Source organism: Pavona decussata, unplaced genomic scaffold (assembly GCF_977016875.1).
Source record: "Pavona decussata unplaced genomic scaffold, jaPavDecu1.1 SCAFFOLD_595, whole genome shotgun sequence".
NCBI classification, from domain to species: Eukaryota; Metazoa; Cnidaria; class Anthozoa; order Scleractinia; family Agariciidae; genus Pavona; species Pavona decussata.
Window position 1 is genome coordinate 60,756 of NW_028145859.1, and position 21,745 is coordinate 82,500.

General features: G+C 37.3%; 4 protein-coding genes across 4 annotated transcripts in view; 3 read left to right on the forward strand and 1 right to left on the reverse strand.

Annotated features, from left to right (window-relative positions):
• Positions 1–4,775: 4,775 nt before the first annotated feature.
• On the reverse strand, positions 4,776–14,619 carry LOC146449767 (CUB and peptidase domain-containing protein 1-like). Its single transcript, XM_085101098.1, has 4 exons — positions 14,474–14,619; positions 10,479–10,651; positions 5,982–6,203; positions 4,776–4,930 (listed from the first exon to the last, which is right to left on the reverse strand). Exons 1-4 carry the CDS (start codon positions 14,563–14,565, stop codon positions 4,776–4,778), a joined length of 642 nt encoding a protein of 213 aa, XP_084957224.1. The 5' UTR covers positions 14,566–14,619.
• A 1,281-nt stretch (positions 14,620–15,900) lies between these two features.
• Positions 15,901–16,878, forward strand: LOC146449768 (uncharacterized). The gene has a single exon (XM_085101099.1). It carries the CDS (start codon positions 15,901–15,903, stop codon positions 16,876–16,878), a length of 978 nt encoding a protein of 325 aa, XP_084957225.1.
• A 132-nt stretch (positions 16,879–17,010) lies between these two features.
• LOC146449769 (uncharacterized) lies at positions 17,011–19,197 on the forward strand. The gene is made up of 2 exons (XM_085101100.1): positions 17,011–17,226; positions 17,899–19,197. Exons 1-2 carry the CDS (start codon positions 17,011–17,013, stop codon positions 19,195–19,197), a joined length of 1,515 nt encoding a protein of 504 aa, XP_084957226.1.
• Positions 19,198–21,652: 2,455 nt separating this feature from the next.
• Positions 21,653–21,745, forward strand: part of LOC146449770 (uncharacterized) — a 942-nt gene continuing 849 nt past the window's right edge. Inside the window, exon 1 of the mRNA XM_085101101.1 lies at positions 21,653–21,745. This exon is cut by the window's right edge and continues 849 nt beyond it. Coding sequence (XP_084957227.1) covers positions 21,653–21,745 — 93 coding nt within the window.

Sequence of the window (21,745 nt, forward strand, 5' to 3'; positions counted from 1 at the left end):
AAATCTAAAATTACCAAAAATTCATATTCGGAAAATGCTCCTGTAATTGTTTTTGATATGGAAAGTTACCATTATTGATTTTTTTCATCATTGCATTATATTTTTTATCAATTAACTGTTTTTCATCTTCAGTAAACTCATCGTCTGATTCTTTCATTTTGATAACCAATTTGATAGATTCAATGGGTTGATCAGTTGTAATTTTAATCTTTGTTTTATATTTCTTGGCTTCATAATAATGTTTTGCATTTTCTGAACGAGTGACTACCTCAAGATTATCAATACAATTGTTTTGTTTATTTGAGTCAATATGATTAATAATATATCCATCAGAAATATCACCATTAAAGCATTCATAAACAAGTCTGTGAACATAAAAGTGTTTTTGAGGTAATCCAATTTGTGATAATTTAATCAGTCTATAACCATTTGGTTGAAGATTGCCGATTAAACATCTATTAGTTTTTTTATTATATATTTGACCATATTGGTTGACTCCATAGTTGGTATAAATATTATGATAATGAAACATATTACATTTTATTTCAACATTTTGCTTTTTGGATATTTTTTTACCACATCTTTCTTTATTAGCATATATCATATTTTGTTGTCTGGTAACGAGTTCCAGATTATCAATTAAGTTGTCTTGTTTATTATTATTAATATGATGTATTTGATATCCATCTGGAATTAATTTTTGATTAACAGCTTCCCAAATAAATCGATGTGATTTAAAAATCTTATTTTTACCATCATTGGAACGAACAGTTGTTTCCAAATAACCAGTACAATGTAATCTTCCTTTTCTTGGAACCAATCTCTTGCGATTAATAATGTAACCATCTTTTGAACACCCATAATTATTATAAATGGGATGAAGATAATATGTTTTTCCATCATGAATAACAGTATTTATTGGCGGAATTTGCTCTGATGAATTTTCACCGGCAGGAAAATCCACATATGTGTTGTCTGATTTTTTTGTTCCACTCATCACGGTTACCCTACGGTACGCGTTTTGTCTTTAAGTGACTTTGGTTTTCAAATTCATGTCAAAACTGTCTTCCAAAACCACATCAAACATAGTCAAACAACCCTTGAATTCATTGATGATTAATCACGATACAGTGGAAAATTAATGTCATCCAAATTGTGACACATTCTATAATACATCTTATTTATCAACTTATTTTCAGTCCTTGAAAACTCACAATCATTGTCTTCCATTGGTGGAAATTCCATTAATCTATTGATTGTTTGTAATTCATCTTCAGAGCAAGAGCTGTTAAAAAAAGCTTTTCTTGATTGATGCATCTTTTTGATATTTTCGGAAGCTGTCACCAACTCAAGATTTTTGCTTGAATTGTCTTGTCGATTGGAATTAATGTGATTTATTTGCAATCCAAGAGGAATTATTGATTGATTTACAGCTTCATAAACGAATCTGTGAGCTGGACATGTATTGTATTGTCCGGGAGAAATTATGTAATAACCATTCTCAGATAAATATCCTTTTCTGGGTTCTAATCTTTTTCGATTGATAATATAACCATCAGCTGATGCTCCGAAATTTTGAAAGGTTGGGTGAATAAAATATGTCTTGTTGTCGTGTTTGAATGTGTTACTCATTTTTCGAATATAAATAAGGTTACATAAAATTGAAAAACCGGTTTAAACCGGTTTTGAAAAAGCGAGGAAAATTTAGGTTGCTGAATTTAGGAACCGAGAAAAATTTAGGTGCCGAGGATTTAGTTGATGTGCAAAAATAAATAAGCTCATTCTATCGATACAGTCACGGCCTCACGAATATTCGATAGCGAGTCGACTATAATGCAAGATAAATGATATTCTTACCTCAAAAAGCGTCTACAAGCATCAGAACGATGAAAGTGGAGAAATAAAAGTCCGAATATCCGAAAACAGGAACCATAAATTTCAAAACACAAACTCTTTACAAAATGGCGACAAAATGGCCGACACGTGTATTAACAAACTAGTGTCCAGTCCCCTTTGGGTTGTGTCATCGTGTACTTGATGATGTCATACATAAGGGACTTTCCCGCTGACAGGTCTAAACTTGCCCTATTGTTTTCAAGTCATATGACAGTCGTATGATTCTCTCAACCAATCACAATCTTCACAATTTTGCTTCACAATTGTGAAATTTTTCAGTGAAACACATAGTCATCTGTGAAATTTTTCAGTGAATCACATAGTCATGGTAAGTTGTATGACAGTTGCGTGAATAAATTACAAACATTTGAAGTAAAGTTTACTCGAAAAGTTTATTTCAGATGTTATAAAGTGGCTAAAAACAGAACCGAGGATAATTTAGGTTTTTTGAAAACCGAGGATAAAAATTTAGGTTTTTTGAAAACCGAGGATTTAGGTTTTTAGGTTTTTGAGTTTAGGTTTTTGACGTCTCCGTTGCAGGAGTTAGGCAGGCGGCGTCCTAGCCGTGAATTCAAAGGCTAATTGGTAATTTATGCAGTAATATGAGATTCAGTTAATTTATGCAGTTATTGGGGTGAGATAATGTGGAGTTAATGGGTTTTAGGAAAAAAATTGGATTTATAAGGATTTGTATGGGATTTTTGATGATTTTTTGAAAAGTGGTCTCATAAGCCCAAATATCTAACTACTTTTTAGTTTTAATTTAATTTATTCTATTATACACCTTTACTTTACGTATAAATTATCTTTTCTGTTGCATTCTTTACTTGAAAATGGTGCCAGGATGACACCGAAACGTCGTTCCGTTTTTTCGCTGATTTTTATAGTTAATTGTATTTCTAAATTTAATCTTATTAATATCGATGGTATCGAGGATTTTAAAAAAAAGATTAAAATATCTGTGTAAAGCTTGAAACACGTAACATAAAGGAAAGTTATCGATTTTTTTTCCGGGAAGAAACCTTTCTGGTTTACAAATGATCTGTTGAAACGGCCGTCGTAATCACGTAAACATGGTATTTTTTTGCGAGAGCAAGTAAGCTCCCGGGGAAAATTATTGGATATTAAAAACTGTGTCAATTCTGCTCCTAATTAGTAATAATTCTAGTCTCTAAGTTTAAGAAAAGGAGAATGCCGAAACGTACTCTTTGGTGTTTAGTAGAATTATTTCAGAGCTTTGAAACTTGTGTTTGTTTACAAACACATTTATAAGCTTAAGGGCCGTGCGCTGCGAACGAAAAAACACACGGCCACGAAACAAGTTTTTCAAAATTAACTTCTCGAATATTGCTGGTATCGAAAGCGATTAAAGTGTCTATGTAAAGCTATTTTAGACTTCTAAAAGTTACCATAACTGATCACGAACGGGTGATATAGGCAAATGTGAGGCTTCTTTAAACTTAAGCTTACTTTTCTTTTCCGGTCGGCCTGCTCTAACTTGCTATCCGTCGCTCTCTTCCACGTTCAACTTTGCTTGATCGTCTCCGCGTTTTTGTTTTCTTTTTCTCTTTTTCTCTTCTTTCCACGTTTGTCAACATATCCAACAAATACGTATAAATTGTCTTTGTGTTTTTTGTTTTTTAGCATTTCTGTTGTAAACGCATTTTGCCAAACTATCTCGCCATGCAACTTCCCGCCAAACAAACACGGGCGCATTAGCAGTTGTGGGATTGCGTACGGACGGTCGGACGGTCGGGAAGTCGGATGGACAGAAATGACTCGGGAAGTCGGATGGACAGAAATGACGTCATAACCAAACCAAAATTTCTCATATTCACGGGTTACCAAATTCTCTTAGCTATTGGGCTCCGCTGTGCGCGCCTGCGGCGCGCGCGAGAGCTCTGCTAAAAAAAAAACATTTTCATTTTTAAATTTACAGCCTTGATACTACTAATAGGTTCGATCCTTCATGAGTGTTTTATTTGTAAAATAATGCTTGCAGTTTTCCGCCAATCAACTTTTCAATGGTGTCGATTGATTGCGTAACAGTGTATACTTATACTGTGACGCAATCAGTCAAAACCATCGCCTGATGAAGACCAGCAGTATAGCGGTCGAAACGTCGCGATCCACATCTATGTGACTCAATCGTGAGACAAACGATTAAATTCAGCTACAATATATTTCATGTGATCTTATTTTCCCACCTACTTACAGATAATAAAGGCCTGTCATATAACGGAATGTTCCCATCGGTAAATCCTTGATCCCTGTCTTGCGTAAAACTCTGTTCAAAATTAAGCCAAAATTGTACATATAAAACGGGGTTCCAAAGAAGTCATATAAGAAGTCATATAAGAAGTCATTTTATGTCAATGGAGTCACCATGAAAGATTTAAGTTAGATATTTTTAAAAAGGCAATTTGATAGATTCATTTCAGGAAGATGTCCACTAATAAAGAAGTATTTTTACGCGGTTTATGACTATGCGGGAAAAGCAGATCTTAGCAAGGGAAACTAAAATCTGACGAGAAATTTGGGGGTAACCGCACATTTTTTTTTCTTTCAGAGAGATAATTAAGCAACAATTATTTTGAAAAAAAAAATACAAAGCAATGTATGGCGTTTTGTTCAAAATTGAAGCATTTTTAACCATGAAAGAAGCATGGTTACCCCAATTTTTTTGTTGGATACAAAGAGCACTTGCTAAGTTCTGCTTCCTCCACATGGTTTTAAACCACGCAAAAATATCCCTGTATTAGTAGGTACCACCCATAGCAAACTCAAGTATCTCCAGATGTGCAGAACGGATGTGCAGTCTTAAAAGTAGGCCCTATTATTAAATAGAATTTAATTGTTAAAATCCTATAAGGAGAAAGTCATTCGACAAAAAAAGAAGAATCGTACAGCACTGTGGAAGTTGTTGGAAGGCATTGCAGGAGGTCTGCCGTCAATGTTGCATTTATGCATGTATAGTCGTTCTTAACTTGTTTGTATCGTATCTCTCCACGGGCAGAGCACTTATTCCCGCAATCTGAAAGATTGAAAGTTAGCTTAACGTTAACGTCTGGAATCGACCTATGTAGACTTAGAGCAGATGCTCTTATCCAAGATTACCGATGACAAAATTTCTTCTATTTAGCCTGGATGGGAGGACGTCTTCTGGTTTCAAACTTTACTAACATTGCCAACATCGAAAGGTAAACCACCAACGTCAATCATGTCTTCTTCTAAAACTTCATGTGGCAGCAATTTGTTTTGACTAACTGCAAATGTAGTTCCCTGAACTTGAATTAGTTTCACTTGGTTAGTTCAGACGCTCTTGTGAGGTCTTCTAATGTGCACAAATGAGAGCTGTCTTATTCAAGTCGGTTGCCGTTTGGAAAACATGACGTTTATTCCAGATTCCAAGTGGCATAATTATTTCACTTTGCAGAGCTAATGACGGTTTTACATTTGTATAAATAATATTAAAGTTTCCTCCGCGGTTAACAGCGTGTCCCTTACATCAGTAAACGAAACCGAAGCTCTCATGGTAGACACACGGTTTTCTGTAACCCTACCTTAAAGGCTTGGTGGCCGATTAAACTGATCAATGGTAAGGTGTTTTTCCAAGGAAAACACTTAACTGTTGCAATGCAATTTTAACAATTATTAGCATTTCCCACATAATTATTTTCTCTATTAGAAAACCGCACTCAGCGGAGTGCTTTCCCACGAGTGAGCAACCAATCCACCCTCTTTATTTCATGAACGTGAAAAAAAAAAAATCGTTCATTTGAAAGAAGTTAGCATCAGTGGGTGAGGTACGCGAATGTTCACTGGACTCAATGTTCGTTTCTAGGGACATTTGATTGTTCAAAGTCTAAGCCATTTTACTGAAAATGGTCATGAAACAGAAATTTAAATGAGTTTCAAGAGTTGCCCGGTTAAAGAAACTAGGAATCTTCATAAGGATATTACTGTTTAAAAAATGAAGGCGAAAATGTGATGTGAATTAAACATGTATAAGTCAAAAGAAAATGTAAACGTTAGTCAACAAAGGAAAAAAACAAGCACAAAGGAAAACAAAATGAAATGCAGACCTTTAACAGAAAACGTCATTGAATCTGTTCCAGCTTTGTTTTTAGCCACACACGTGGCGCTTCCCTCCTTCGTAACTTTGGCAACAGCATTATGTGTTCCCTGATCCAAAATGGTGAAATTCTGAATTAGCAATATATTCATGGGAGGAGTTCCTTCAGCCGAACACTTTACCATGTGACCTGGAACTGTTCGCACCACTGGAATCGTTATCTTTGGTTTATCTAAAAAAATGATTGAGGCAAAGATCATAAAAGTATACTGAAAAAAATCCGATAGTAGCGACCTTCGTTAATTTCGGAATTAGCAGCCTTTGCGACTCGTTTCTTTTTTTTTTTTTTTTTTTTTTTTTTGGGGGGGGGGGGGGTCGTTACTGTTTAAGGGGGGGGGGGTGGGCTTTATTTTTTGGGAACAAAAACATGAAACAAAGCAATGACAAATAAATAGCATTATATTTAAAAAAAATATTTGGATTCCCTGGTATGAAGATGGCGTTTAATTTAATAAACAGAAGGTATGTAACAGTGATACCTAAGTGATAAAGACACAGTTATAGCTTCATTTGTGAAATATGGTATTCCACCACCCATTTTTAGTAGCAGGGGCAGTGAAATAAACATCGATAGTTTACCGGACTACCGCATGGGTGAATCAGCCGATGCAGAGGAAATCGAATTCTTCTCTGACTCAGGGAAGGAAAGCTAAACTCAGTGTTTTTATTCGATGACACACCAATGCGTTTTATACTGCAGTGTACAGAGTTTTCAATTTTAGTTTGAAGAAACGTCCCTGTTGTTAATTCGTAATTATACCAGTTTAGTTTTTACATTGCGCCACCAAGAACGAATGATCGTTTAAGGCTTTCACTTGTTGTTAAGTGCCTTATCGTGATCAATTTGTCAATGCACGAAGATATTAGTATTGTACATTATAAAATTTAACTATGGATTGGAAAAACAATAAAGGCATTCAGTTTGTGTATAACGCAATTAAAAAGACTTGTTCTCGATACCTTTTGGGGACTTGCTACTTTCGGGGGCTCGCTATCTTCGGGATATCTTAAAGCCACAACGTTTTGACGTTTCCTTCGCGGAGTCGTTACTTTCAGGGGGGGGGGGGGGGGTTGTTACTATCGGAATTTTACTGTATGACGTTTCTACGATTCCATGCCGTCATTATCACATGCAAATTGTCAAGATAATTAACAATTACTCGCCGAAGGCAAAGTAAATATTGGCAAATATTTACCAATAATTACTGAGCTTGAGGCGAATAATTGTTTTAGTATAATTACTCAGGTGATTTCTAAGAGAAAAACAAGAATCGTCAGAAAATTGTCCATTTTGTTCGTTTGTTTGAAATTGTCACTTCTTCACTTCTTCTTGTATAAATCTTTGCATTGCATTATTATAACTTTTAGATTTACTATGTTTTTGACGTATGAACTTGTAAATTAATTATTATTGTCACTGAAAAGCCCTTTTCAGGAAGTGCGATTAAAGCGTGTTTGTTGTCTGTTTGTCACGAGTCAATTAACAGAGACGCGCAGTCTGCCGATGACATGCTTAATCGATAAACTGCACATGCCTGAAGCCGAATGTCAGTATTCTTTAACTGCCGCTTCACTGAGACGAAGCATTGACTTCTGTGAATGAATGTTGGGGTTTCTCCGACCCGTTGAACAAAATAGATGGAGATGAACCAGGCTGTTTGGTGTAGAACTCGAGGATCACAAGTGTTCGATAGCACTTTAATTTATCGCAAAATTTCTTGTTGATGACTTCGCCGGTTAACGGACTTTCATAAATTGCGCTCGAATATAAACTGCTTCAGGTAGGAGTTAAGTCCTTTATTAGCTTCACTAAACAAGTACACGGTTGTTGCAGATGATTTTTTTTTTGTTGTGAGGTGTGACTTTAGGTGGTGGTCGAGAGCCGCTCGAGCCGACAACTGAAACAAACTGCTGTCTTTTCTCCTCCCTGAAACGTAAAACTTAGAGAGACAGTTCATCTCGTTTAATTCCATGGTTTCAAATTCTGTCTTAAATTCGTTTTGTGCGAAATCATTCTGTTAAATAAAGAAAATCTTGCACGAATCTAACTTAATTTGTTGTTTTCATTTTAAGACATCGACATCGACAACATTTCCACTTCAAATTACAAGGGTTTTTTTTATTTTTTTAATTACAATTAGCAAAAGTTCCATATCTTGTCTTCGAAAAGTGTCATTCCGGACTTAGCTGCATCCTTAGTGCCTTTCGGAATTACAGTTTCTTTCATCCTATTTACTTCTTTCTCAGTGACGTCAACAAATTGCTATGCGGCCATTTTGAAAATTAGTGCTCCCGCTATAATCATCTCGCGCGTGTATTGTAGTATTATAGCGTGTATTATAGTAAAATATGACGCAATCCTCGACCAATCAGATGAACAGAATCTCTATAATCACCTGAGTAATTATACTAAACTGATGATTTTGCCTTGCAAGAACAACCATACAGGAGATAATTTTACGGTCGCTATTTTTCGAGCATGCTTTAATGGCTCATGGCCGCTATATCTGTCTCAATTTCCAAGAACATATCCCAAGAAATATTGGATTTCGTTAACTTTTCTTGAAAGATTAATTATCTTAAGTGAATGACAGGATAGCCGGCATGAAGACCACTTTTAGCCAGAGTTGAGCTATTTTACATTATTTGGCACCAATACGGTCAGAGTGAGTATACAATTGTGAATGTCTTTGAATATCTAAGTCGCCAAATTGCACGAGAGCGCTAAAATATTTATCTACAAACAAGAAGAATAAGGGCATAAAAAGCTAGTAGAATGAAAGAGTTCAATCATGCGCTGTGATTTGCTTCCCGAGCGGTTAAAATGGAGCGATTTTGCCCGCTCGCGATTACCCGTTGCCATTAAGCTCAGCATCAAAAGTTTAGTCCACAAACAATGTAATATTTCCTTCGATTTTCTTGTTGCTCTGGGGGGGACCTTCACTAAAATGTTCTCAACATTTGCTTAAAGAAAAGGAAAGGGACACGAAATCTTCTTGGGGTAGGGTAAATTTTGTTTTAGCTTTAATGACTGTGAAGTTGGATTTATGAGTTGCTCTGCAGTGTCAGACCTTAGAGAGGTTAATTTGGTAAAACTCATCCACTAGATTGACGTCTCAGCCATTAACACTACAAACGAATTATGCCCACTAGCAGAGTATAACTCTAACTTATCATACCTAGTTTAATTTCCATGCTGTAACGCACCTTTGGTCATTATATGTTAAAAGGCGCAATACAAGTTGTTGATTATAATTATTTAGCATTTAAATTCATTTGCTAATTTAAACAGAAAAATTAATCTTAAAATCCGTGCGAGTTATATAGTTATATTAAGGTTAATTTGCCATCGTTGTGACCTAACGGGCTCATCCTCAGGCTTCTTTTATGGCTAATAACTAGTTTTTGTTTTGTTTTGTTTTTCGTTTTTGTGATTTTTGGATTCGAGTGGCATACTTGAGAAAAAGTCTTGCGAAGATAGGAGGAGTCTTTTCTTTATGAAACGTTCTACAACGAAAATGCTTGGACACAACCTAGATCCCAAAAGTAAGGCAAAAAAAATGCGATGAGAAAAAGAAAACTCAGTCTCTGTACGGATTTCTGTGTTGTTTTCTATTGGTCGGCGGCATGACCTCGTTGACATCTGCTGTAATGGTGTGCGAAAACTGTGGAAATCTTTGGAGGCCGGAAACTCAGGGCTTATTTAACTACGAGTATTCCCTACATTCAAATGAATATAATAGAGTTGATATATTTTCCAAATTTGAACGAAATCTGGCTGGTAAGATATTTGTCACACATTAATGCACCAAGCACCTAGCGCGTGAGACTCGTTGAAAAATATTCAATTATCAAACTTCACAATAGATTTTCTCAGTACTCAATGTGAAAATCAAAAAAGCCTGAACGCTTTGTTAGCCCATTATCTCCTGAAGGATATAGTGTAGCTTGTTGCGATATCTGCATTGATGTGGGATCTGGTAATAAATGCAGTCAGAGCACACACTGACAGTTTCGGGTTTCAGTGCTTTGATCGCCTACAAAGCCGAAAGCTTTATTTTCAGATTGTACAGTTTAATAGCTTTACATTAATATATAGGTAACGTTTTTATGGTTCCTATAAAAGCAGTCCGAGTAGGTTTGGAATAATCCATTAACGATTGTCCTCGAAATTTCACTGTTGCCCTTAAACCTTCGTTTCTCGGCCAACTGTGTACTTTTTGTACAATCTTTCGCCTCGGGCAATATCGTCTGATACGGTAACTGCCTGAGGGGTGTATTTGCTAAATAACCGCGAGCTTAATTTAGTACCACTTGACGATTTTTTTTTTGGTCGAATAGTAACGCGTATATTATAATCGATTGATAATTCATCATAACAAACAATCCCTGAAGAGCAAATTGACATTTACTTTCGAGAGTATTTCGCCCGACTCTTTCTACTTACCGGGAGAAACAAAGGAGAAATCTAACTTGTATCCTCTGCGCGTGACACTGCCGTCTGAGTGAAAGGTTAGCACAGCATAGTGTCCAGTGAAACTGATATTCATTCCAGACTGCACCCCACAGTATGTACCTACGGTATAGAAATTATCATTGGAAATCCTCAAGTAGTCATACCTGCGAACAACAAAGACGTATTTGTTTAGTTTATTTATGATGAGATAACATAGCTTAAATGACGTGAGCTAACACAACTTGACAAGATAAGATGAGACAAAATCACACGCATTATTATATGTTTACTGAGTTAAGTTGTCAACATAGCCAACTGTATCTCTGATCTCCTTCCCCCGTCTGTGAGTGTACCGTAAGGTTCAATACTTGGACAAGTTTTATTTACACTATATGTAAATGATCTCTTGTCTGTACCTAGACACAGCCAAGCCATGGGGTATGTAGATGACACTAAAAATTTTCTCGACCTCCCCCTAGTCAAATTGCAGAGGGGGAGGTCGAGAAAAATTTTAGTATCATCTACATACCCCATGGCTTGGCAGTGTCTGGCGGAATTAATAGCAAGGTCCTCATTAGCTGCGGGACTTCGATGACAAGGAGCTTGGTCTTGTCAGGATTGATGAGAAGGGAGTTCATATGACACCATCTTGCTATGTCCGGAAGATTCCGGACATAGCAAGATGGTGTCGTAGGAACTCCCTTCTCATCAATCTTGATAAGACTAAGCTCCTTGTCATCGAAGTCCCGCAGCCAATGAGAACCTTGCCATTAATTCCGCCAGTTCATTTGTTGGGGAAAGAAACTAAACCTGTTACTCTGGCGAAGGACTCTTCTCTAACTTATAAGGAGCATGTAACAAAAACTGTTTCAGACTGTATGCATAGATTAATTAGGATCAATAGAATTAAGCACCTACTTTATAGAAAGACGCTACTTCTACTAATTAACGCTTTTGTTTTCAGTAAATTGTTTTACTGATCGACCGTTTGGAGTAATACCTCTAAAACTGATGTAAAAAAGCTACAATTGGTTCAGAACTTTGCTGGCAGGATAATTCTTTTTTTTTTTTTTAGTTAATTTGCTTTACATAACAATAATTACAATATTGAACACTACTTACACTATTAACAATAAATACAATACTTACAATACTGACAATACTTATTGCTTACATTGTTAACAATATTTACTATTTACAAACATTCTTAAGTTTCTTACGCTTTAATTACACCTTTGCATCAGAAGAAACTTGTTTGCAAGATAATTGGCGTTATTGAGGCAGGATAAGCTAACGGATGAAGGACATAGAGAATATCAGGGGCGTTGGGAATAACGCTATAGTTGAAACGATATTTTCTACGTGATATCGTGTAGGAATGACCATTGTTTGGGTAGAAAATTGTTTGCTTCTGCTTGTACTTGTATGTTGTAAATTGTCTTAAGGTATTTGAGAAATCCTTGCAATAGAGGTATAGATTCTTTTGTTTTGCAGAGCCAGATATAGTGCCTGGCAATAAGAAAAGAAAAGTTGATCTGGCGTTGAAGTTTAGAAGAGTCTGATCTCAGGCCTAGTGAAACAGTAATGTCTGCAGAGTAGCTATCGGGAATAATTTGACAAAGTTTTAATCGCGTGATTATGCTCTCCCAAAAGAGCGCCGTTTTGGGGCAGGACCAGAAAAGGTGTATGAGTTTTTCTGGTTCTTTTTTACAAAAGGAGCAGTTGGAGTTTTGTTTTATTCTTATCTTAGTTAAGAAAGCATTTGTTGGCATTCTTCTGTGCAACAGTTTAAATTGAAATTCCCTGAGTTTTGTGCTTTTTGTGATTTTATGAGCTAGTTGGTAGGTCGCGCCCCACTTTATTTCGTTTTGACCTAAGTTGCAGTCCTGGATCCATTTTTGCTGGCTTGCAGTAGGGGCGGCACTTTTCTTTGTAACTAATTTGTCATACACCAAATTGCTTGCTTTTTGGGCTTTTATTAGTTTTGTCGAATAACTTTCGTATCCATTACCTTCGTTTGTGTGGTCTCCTTGGTTGAATGTGTTGCATAGCTTTTTAAGAGCAGAGATTATTCCACAGTATACCAAGGGTTGGACCTTGACGTTGTATTTGTTTAAAAGTTCTGGTGGAGTGAGGAATTTTCATTCTCTGTTCCTTAAATGCTTAACTTTTATAATGCCTTTACGATACCATTCTTTGAAAAAAATAGGGCTGTTGTTGATCCTTATAAGTGAATTGTACCATATGCTTTGTTCTGTAAACTGGCTCTCTGATGTTATACTCTCTTCAAAATTGATTTCTGACCAGATTAGGCAGGATAGTTCTTGGTCTTAGAAAGTATGATCACATTTCTGAAGGCTTAAAGTCACTTTAATGGCTTTCTGTTTCTGATAAATTATTCTTGTACGATTCTATTATGGTCCATATGAATGGAAGAGCCCCTGGCTATCTTATTAACAAATTTACACGTAGATCAGAACTTCATGACAGAAATATGCGAAATCTGCCGAGATAAAGATTAAAAATTGGGCAGCGATCCTTTGCCTATAGAGGGGCTACCGGCTGGAACAGACTTCACAAAGACCTCAAAGAAGTAGTGAACTCTGGTACTTTTAAGAAAAGACTTGTAAATATGCTGTTAACATAAACTTGATTTATCTTTTCCCATAGTAGTTAATTTCATTAGTTATTACATTTTATTCTTTCGCCTTGTAATTTTAATATATTGTGGCTGAAAATCCCTGTAAAGGGAGCATCAATAAACGTATGTATGTATGTATGTATGTAGGTATGTATGTATGTATGTATGTATGTATGTATGTATGTATGTATGTATGTATGAATGTATGTATGTATGTATGTATGTATGTATGTATGTATGTATGTATGTATGTATGTATGTATGTATGTATGTATGTATGTATGCAAAGGAGCACGTCCAATTACTAACAATGAAGTCGACATTTAAACATTAAAGTGCTGCAAACATTACAATAACCTACTTCAAAAACTCGTTTATACTTCATAAGCCCATTGACGTATCTAATGGTCAATAATACATCACGTGGAGCGAACTTATTTCATTAAACCCCCTTCCCTATCAGTATGCGGTGTTTTATCAGCTTATAAAACACTCCTCGTTAGTATGCGGTGTCTTATCAACTGATAAAACATTCCTCATTAGCATGCAGTTTTTCTCGTATGCCAATTTCCAACGTTTAGAAAAGCATTATTGTTATAAACTCTATTGACACACACATTCCAGGAATGTTTTTGAAGCTGTTCAAAGAACTCACAGCACGCGTTTCATCGGATCTAAAACCACTTGGCTGCGCCTTGTTGTTACAAACCCGATAAAACATCCCTGCTCGTTTTTTAAACATTACTTAAACTGTATAATGACTAATCCACAAGTTACCCAAGACATTGCTCAAGTAATTTATGGCCTAATAATAAGTAATGCAAATGCGACTCAGACGAACAAATCTTACACATAGCTTACTTATTCATTTTGTAGCAAAAAAAAACAAAACAAAACAAAACAAAACAAAAGTTCAAAAACTCCCGATAATCAGGCCAGCATGAAATACAAAAACACGCGAAGAAAAAAAATGAAACAGATCACATAAATGCAAGACTAGTTTTTCAAATGTGCGTCATGACAATAACTGATAAGGCAGTCTAGTTATTAATTTGATTTTTGTCTGCAGATTAAAACAGCAACGTGAACAAAAAACAACAAAAACAAACAAATAACAGGTGAATGAGTCTACAGATAAAAGTAGCTCATTTTAATGTAATGAGACTAACAGGTAACTTTGTTCTTTGCAATTGGGATGTCTCACTAACTTTTTTTCCCAGTAGTGTATACCATTTATCAATCACAGCAAATATAGACAAAACAAGGGAACAATCAATACCGCCCATATTCATTCAATTGAGGTTAAGCAATGTATACTCTAAACACTGACTCGATAGGTTTGTACCTGCAAGATGAATGACTCTCCAGGGTAAAATTAGAAAAGTAAATCTTCACAGCCAGGCCATGTGGAATATAAACTCGATATACACAGTCCATGTTGTTTGGATAGTTGTTTGGATGCCCAGGACTTTTCAGTACGTTGTTGATAACCTCACCACATCCTGTTGGATTAAGTAGACATTTAGTTTTAAATAAACTTCATATTCAGGTTAAAGGGAAGAGAGAAACTGAGGGAAATAAAATTTAAAAAAAAATTCCTATTTCAAAATCATTACTCACATATCACATCCTGTTGGATTAGGAACACATTTATTTTTAAAAAAGCATTATATTAAGGTTAAAAGAAAGAGAAAAACTGAGTGAAATGTCTTTTTTAACTAAAAATGATTGCTCTACCTTTAAGTAAATGCAAAAAAAAAAAATAATAATAATAATATCAATCCAATTTTAATACAGTAAACTCTGCAAAAATCAGCGCAACGCATATGAACTAATTAGTGTATAGCTTTGGTACGTTGGCACTGCTAAATTAAAATGTAAGCGTTGTAATCGATACGTTATTTTTCTTCCACTTTAATTACATATCAGAAATAGAATATTTTACATAGAAACACTTGTTTTAGTACAGTTCATTTATTTTTTTGCCTGAAGGACTACGAATCAGCAAACGAGGTTCTGATTTCCTTCTATTTAAACTAAAGTGCTCCTAATGGACAAAAGAAAGAATGCCAAGACTTTTCTCATTGGGAATTAAATTGTTTTTGTTTTGCCCGAGGGACATGCAAATATTTCTGTCATGTAATTGATATAAAAATTTCATGTTTTTTTAGTCGGATCAGATCTTGTTGTTTTTCTCGTGTTGTACGAGATGGTTTTTTTGGTAAATTCGAAGTGCAGTTTGACGGAGAAATAAACACATTTCCTGTTCGTATTGAAGTCTTGTGGACATAATTATTTGGTAGCAGAGCGAGGTTCTGTGGACGTTTCAATATGAATGCTGGAGATGACGAGAATGTTTTGAATGACGCCGATGCAGACGAGGACCTCATCGATACTGTCAAGAAACAGAAACGGGTCGCAAAAGCACAACATACGAAGCTTTATACTCGCTTGATAAAGTTGATGACAGAAGAAATGATTGTCAGATATGCTATTCTAACAGCCCTTGAAGAAACAGAGGAAAAGAAGATGGAAACGACCCAAATAGTGGGAGATTTTGTCGTTCTCTACGAGAAGAAAAGTGACAAAAGAAATGTGGAACGCTCCGAAGACAAAATAAACAAAGTGATAGAAACACCGACAAACAAGTCGCGAACGTGAAAGAGTTTCTGTCTTCTTTCTTACAGAAGACACCGTCGTTACCTTCCAGTGATTCGTCGATGAGTGAATTTAAAGGAGGAAACGTTCCAAATCTAATTGAAAACAACTTTCATGGCATGTATTGATCAAGCACCAGCGACACATGAATATAAGCTGTTGCAACTTCGAAAACATTTATCTGGTGAAGCCCTTAAGGCGGTAGAAACGTTAGGACATTCAGCAGCGGCTTACAAAGCGGCAAAGGAGAGGCTAGAGAGAAAATTTGGAGGTCAGAGAGGAAAAATTGCCCTTCATTTAGAAGAGTTGGAGGCCATTAAGTCCGTTCGCCCTGGCAACGCAAGAGATTTAGAGAGGTTTGCAGATTTGTTGGACGTACTTGTAGTTAATCGCAAAGAAGTCAATCGACATGAAGAACTGGGCAAAGGGACATTAAATGTCAATCTGTGCAAAAAGTTGAACGAGTCAGCGTTAGCCCACTATTATCGCTGGATGTACGGAAACGGTCACCGAAAATCTGTGGAAACGTTAAAGGAGTTTATCGTACAAGAGGCCGAATTTCAAACAGTGGCTTCGGAGACCATCCGGGGAGTTAACACAGCAAGCAAGAGTTTCGAGCAGAAGCGAAATCGGAAGGATAGCGAGAGGTCGACGTTTTTTAGTCGAGATCAGAAAACGGAAAGCCACAGAAAAACAGCATACATGTCACGCCCTTGTAAAGTATGTAATGGACCGCATGGAGTTTGGCGATGCGAGAAGTTCAAAATGTTAAGTGTTCAAGAGAGATGGGATGCTGCCAAGCGTCTTCATTTGTGTTTCCATTGCCTAGGAGGGGACCATTTTGGCCAGACGTGTGTCAGAACCAGGATATGTGGGATAAACAATTGCAGGGACAAGCACAACAGATTACTACATACACACAGGAATCAACAACAAGATGGAATTGAACAGATAGAAGAAAAAAGTAGTCAGCTGAAGTCAGATCAGAATTTACCTAGTGGTGATACATCAGCCGGGAACAGCAACCTGAGTGTTGAGTCTGAAAGGAAACCGTTGGTCGTATCACTCCCTCAGGAGTCCGCTGACCATTAGACTGAGAGATCCCACACTACATCGGTGGCAGAACATGCAGGTGTACGAGTTCTAGCACTGAGAACAGTTCCTGTGATCATAAAGAATGGTGGTCGAAAACTCAAAGTGACTGCCTTATTGGACGAAGCCTATATGAAGACGTATATTAATGCAGACGTAGCTGCGGGACTTGGACTCCAAGGACGGTCACAGAAAGTCACCGTTAACGTCTTGAATGGTCAAACTGTGACTTTTGAGACCATGCCTGTTAAGGTTGAGCTTGAGAGTTTGGATGGTAGCGTGAAAACAGCTATCAATGCATTTACTTCCGAGCGGGTGACTGGAAACATGAAAGCAATCAACTGTGGCGTATGCCACAAAGTGGACTCACCCATTACGAAATCGCGCCCATTGAAACACTTCGCCCGATAAAAGTGGGGTACCATGATGCCTTGCAAGCATTACAAAGCGTGCCGCTGGTGGCGGTATCTTTTGTCTCGCAGCATGAATCCTCAAGAGTGTTCGTTTATTTGTTTGCTCAAAAAGTTCAAGAAGAAGGAGTTTACGTAAGGAAACGGTAGCAGCGCCCTTTGAAAGGAATGTATTAAAGTTCTAACATCGAATGTGGTTGATTTGGGACCCTTTAAATCAAAATTTTTGCTTTGAATCGCAGTATATTGCCGTAAAAACACGCTTCCTTGACTGAAAATTACATTTACTTCATTCCGCCGTGCCGCTCGATTATGCAAATTACTTTCAATTCACTGGAGGCAGTGATTATCTGTTTTCCTCCCTTTTTATCGCAATGATAGCATACATAATGCACATTATTATTGGAAACTGTCGTTTGGCATCGAATAACCTAAAAATCATCGCTTCCTTGATAGCGCAGGGCAATTTTTTATTTATTTTAGTTTAGTCACGCAACTTCTGCTGATAAACTTCGCCTTCCGTTCTTTTGTGATGTGTTATTTTTCTATTGTGTTTCAATGAATAGATGCGTTCCGCAAATTGTCACTTTAACAATACCATACACAAAAGACTGCTGTGATTGACGTCCAAAATGAAGCTCATTTGCATTTTACGAGCGACGTGTTTCAATGGGCGCGATTTCGTAATGTGAAGGACATACAATTTCCGGATCCAGGACCACGCCCTTTTGTAGACATACTCATCGGAGTCGATTATGCTGAGTTACATTATTCGTTCAAGGACGTGGGAGGAAGATCGGGAAAACCAGTCGCAAGACTTACGCCTTTGGGGTGGACATGTGTCGGATCTCCTAATGGTCTTAAAGGGAGTGACTTGCAAACGAGTTTCACACATACTTACCTTGTTCGAGAACATAAGCAAGACTCAGATGAGATTAGCGTTCTACTTCGCAGTTTTTGGGAGGTACCAGCTTCTGGGACGCTTAAAGAGGCACAAATCCTGAATTACGACGACAAATTTGCACCAGAGAAAGTTGAGAAATCCATCAAGTACGTGGATGGAAGATATCAAGTGGCGATTCCATTGAAAGATGACAAACCTGAACTGCCAGACAATTACAATATGGCGGTGCGTCGGTTGTTTAACACTGAAAAGAGGTTGCGCAACAACCCAGAGGTTGAAGAAGCTTACTCCAAATGCATCAGTCAGTACCTTGAGAAAGGACACATTCGAAAGATAGATCCAGCTGAAAGCGGACCATCAAGAAAGTGGTACTTGCCTCATTTCCCTGTTGTAAGACCCAATAGAACTACGACAAAAACTCGTATTGTATTTGATCCCTCCGCCAAGTGTGAAGGAGTCTCCTTGAATGACACAATTCTGCCAGGACCAAAGCTGCAGAAGGATTTGAACGATGTGTTGCTACGTTTTCGCAAACATCCCGTGGCATTAGTTTGTGACATTGCCGAGATGTACTTGAGAATTGAAGTTGCACCAAAGGACCGACCATATCTGCGCTTCCTGTGGAGATCACTAGAAAAAGAGAAGGAGCCAGAAGAATTTAAATTCAATCGCGTGGTGTTTGGATTAAACTCATCGCCATTTCAAGCTCAGTTTGTGGCTCAACCGAACGCCGAGAAGTACAAGGACGAATTGCCAATGACCGCTGAGACTGTGCTGAAATATACTTCCATGGACGATAGTATGGACTCTGTGGCGGACGATAACCAGGCCTTGGAACTGTACAGTCAATTAAACATGCTAAGGTCAAGAGCAGGGATGCGAGCTCGAAAGTGGTTGTCAAATTCATCTAAGCTTCTCGAAAAGATTCCAGTTAAGGATAGAGCGTCTGAACTCCATCTTGACAGTAGTGGAGTACCAATGGTGAAGACACTGGGAGGCGCCTGATTACCAGACGAAGACGTATTTACATTCAAGACAAATCCTCCAGAAGAAAGGTTGGAACTTACTAAACGAAGTTTCCTAAAGAAGATTGCAAAGTTGTTGGATCCAGTTGGTTTCTTAGCACCGTTCCTCATTCGTGATAAAGTTCTATTGCAAGAGATATGGGCTGCTGGACTCGATTGGGACGACCTTTTTCAAGGCGATTTGGCTAGAAGAGCTCGGGCATGGTTCAGTGAGTTAGAAGATTTACCGGAAATCAAAGTTCCGAGGTGTCTGCGCTTAGGACAGGACAAGGAACTGCTTTCAGAGACATTGCATACATTTGTTGATGTATCACAGGATGCGTATGGAGCTGTCATCTTCTCAAAAGTATTATTTATTTATTTAGTTATTTATTCATTATTTAGTTATTTATTCATTATTTATTTATTTAACTTTATTTATACACGGGTAAAAACATCAGGACTTAAAGTAAATACTAAAATTGCATTAATTATATTATTAAAATACTAATCTACTACTAAATTAAATTTAATAACAGCAAAAAATAGAAACAATAACAAAATAAAGTGCTTGCTTTCCATGAATGCCGTGTGAATTAATTAACTTGCATTATCAAAGAGGAAACCCCTACAGCCGGATTTAAAACTAGCAAGAGATTGTGCTTGATTAATAGGTAAGCTGTTCCACAGCAACGCACCACTGTAGCTGAAACTGTTTTTTTTTTTAGAAAATTGGTACAGGGGAGTGGGACAGATAGTTTGCCCTCACAATTCCTAAGAGAATAGGTAGATATTGCACTCCGATTAGTAAACATTGATTGCAAAGAATCAGAGGCGAGACCATTGAGAGATCTATAGACCATGGCGGCTGTTTTAAATCGCGTTGAAGGTTAAGTTTTTGCAAACCAAATTTAACAGAGAGATCATCTGCATTGGCATCATATGAAGAAGAGGTTAAAATACGCGCAGCGCGATTCTGTAGTTTTTGTAGTTTAATAGAAAGAGATTTATTGCAATTCCCCCATATGACACTAAAGTAATCGAAATGAGGTTGAACTAAAGTATTATAGATACATAGGAGCGTTTCCAAAGGAACAAAAGACCTCCTTCTCTTTAAGATGCCAATGCAGGAAGCAATTTTTTTGGAAGTATGTTCGATATGTATATTCTAAGTTAAGTTTTCATCTATATATACTCCAAGAGATTTCGTAAATTCTACTTGTTTTATAGAATTACCTACGATAGTAAAGGACGGGAGTCTGTTAAAACTATTTAACCTTTGCCTTGAACCAATCAACATAGACTCTGTATTTGCCCTTTTAAGAGTGAGGTTATTTGCCGCTAACCATTCAGTAATTTTATTCATGTATTATTTTTTTAGTATGTTATAAGAGTGGATTGGTATCCAGAAGGCTAGTAACTGCTAAGACAAAACTCCACGACAAGTATTCCCAGATTGGAACTGATGGCAGCATTTCTCGGGTTAAGAATGTCAGATTCTGTTTCCAAAGCTTTAGACAGTGCCTTGGATAAAGTAACCTTCTGGTCTGATAGCATGAATGTGCTGTAGTGGATCAGAGGAAGAAGTCGGTCGTTCAAACCGGCCTTTTGTCGCAAATCGAGTGGAATGGGAGAGATTCAGTGTCTGACTGATCCTCAGCAATGGCGATTCGTTCCAACCAAAGAAAATCCAGCTGACCAAGCTTAAAAGTGTCGGAACTAGCTAAATGCGAGAAGTGGTGGAACGGACCTGAATTCCTTGGAAACAACGAGTCAGAATGGCCGATAAATCGTGTCAACGTAGATCAGGAAACGAAATCAATGGAGATCAAGAGGAATGACCGAGAATTCCCTAAACAAGCAAATGAGTATGTCGAGGAACGAACAATGATTTCACTAAAGGAGAATAAGCATTTATGGCGTTTAAATCCAAATCGATTTTCAAGTTGGCTAAAGTTTATGAGAGTTCAAGCATGGTTCTATTGTTTCATAAACAACTGCAGACTCCCTGAAAGAGAGAGTGGAGAGCTAAAGGCAGGGAAATTGAGGACGCAGAAACTCAACCGATTAAAAGCGCACAACAAAAAGCTTTTCCCGACGAGTACACAGCGCTTCTTCGCCAAAGAGAGTTACCAAAGAATAGCAAATTGCTTGGCTTAAAACCAAGACTTGACGAAGAGGGCTAGATCAGGAGTGAAGGTCGACTGAGATATGCAGAGTTCTTATCAGAATCGAAGACGCCCGATTTCCTATAATCCTGCCCCGCAAGAATCAAGTGACAAAGCTAATTGTCAAGCATTAACACGAGAAAGGGAAGCATGCAAGTGGTACTAATCAAACATTGGCGGCTTTATCAACCCGATTTTGGATAATATCTGGTCGCAAAGGAAATAAGAGAATGGGAGAAGGAGTGTAATGAGTGTCGAAGACGAAAAGCTAAAGCAGCAAAGCAAGTTATGGCCCTTCTAACACAGATAAGACTAAGATTATCACTGCGAGCATTTGCCCAGACGGCAGTAGATTTCGGAGGCCCTTTTACCACCATTCAA

Bases quoted from the DNA above. Each gene is read 5' to 3' on its own strand.
- LOC146449769 (XM_085101100.1), top strand. From the start codon at position 17,011: ATGAAGACGTATATTAATGCAGACGTAGCTGCGGGACTTGGACTCCAA. The intron at 17,227-17,898 runs GTATGCCACAAA...CATACACAAAAG, and splicing joins TGAAAGCAATCAACTGTGGC to ACTGCTGTGATTGACGTCCA.
- LOC146449767 (XM_085101098.1), bottom strand. From the start codon at position 14,565: ATGGACTGTGTATATCGAGTTTATATTCCACATGGCCTGGCTGTGAAG. The intron at 6,204-10,478 runs GTAAGTAGAAAG...TCATTTTTTTAG, and splicing joins TTTCTCCTTTGTTTCTCCCG to ATAAACCAAAGATAACGATT. The intron at 4,931-5,981 runs GTCTGCATTTCA...TCAATCTTTCAG, and splicing joins AATGACGTTTTCTGTTAAAG to ATTGCGGGAATAAGTGCTCT.
- LOC146449768 (XM_085101099.1), top strand. From the start codon at position 15,901: ATGGCATGTATTGATCAAGCACCAGCGACACATGAATATAAGCTGTTG.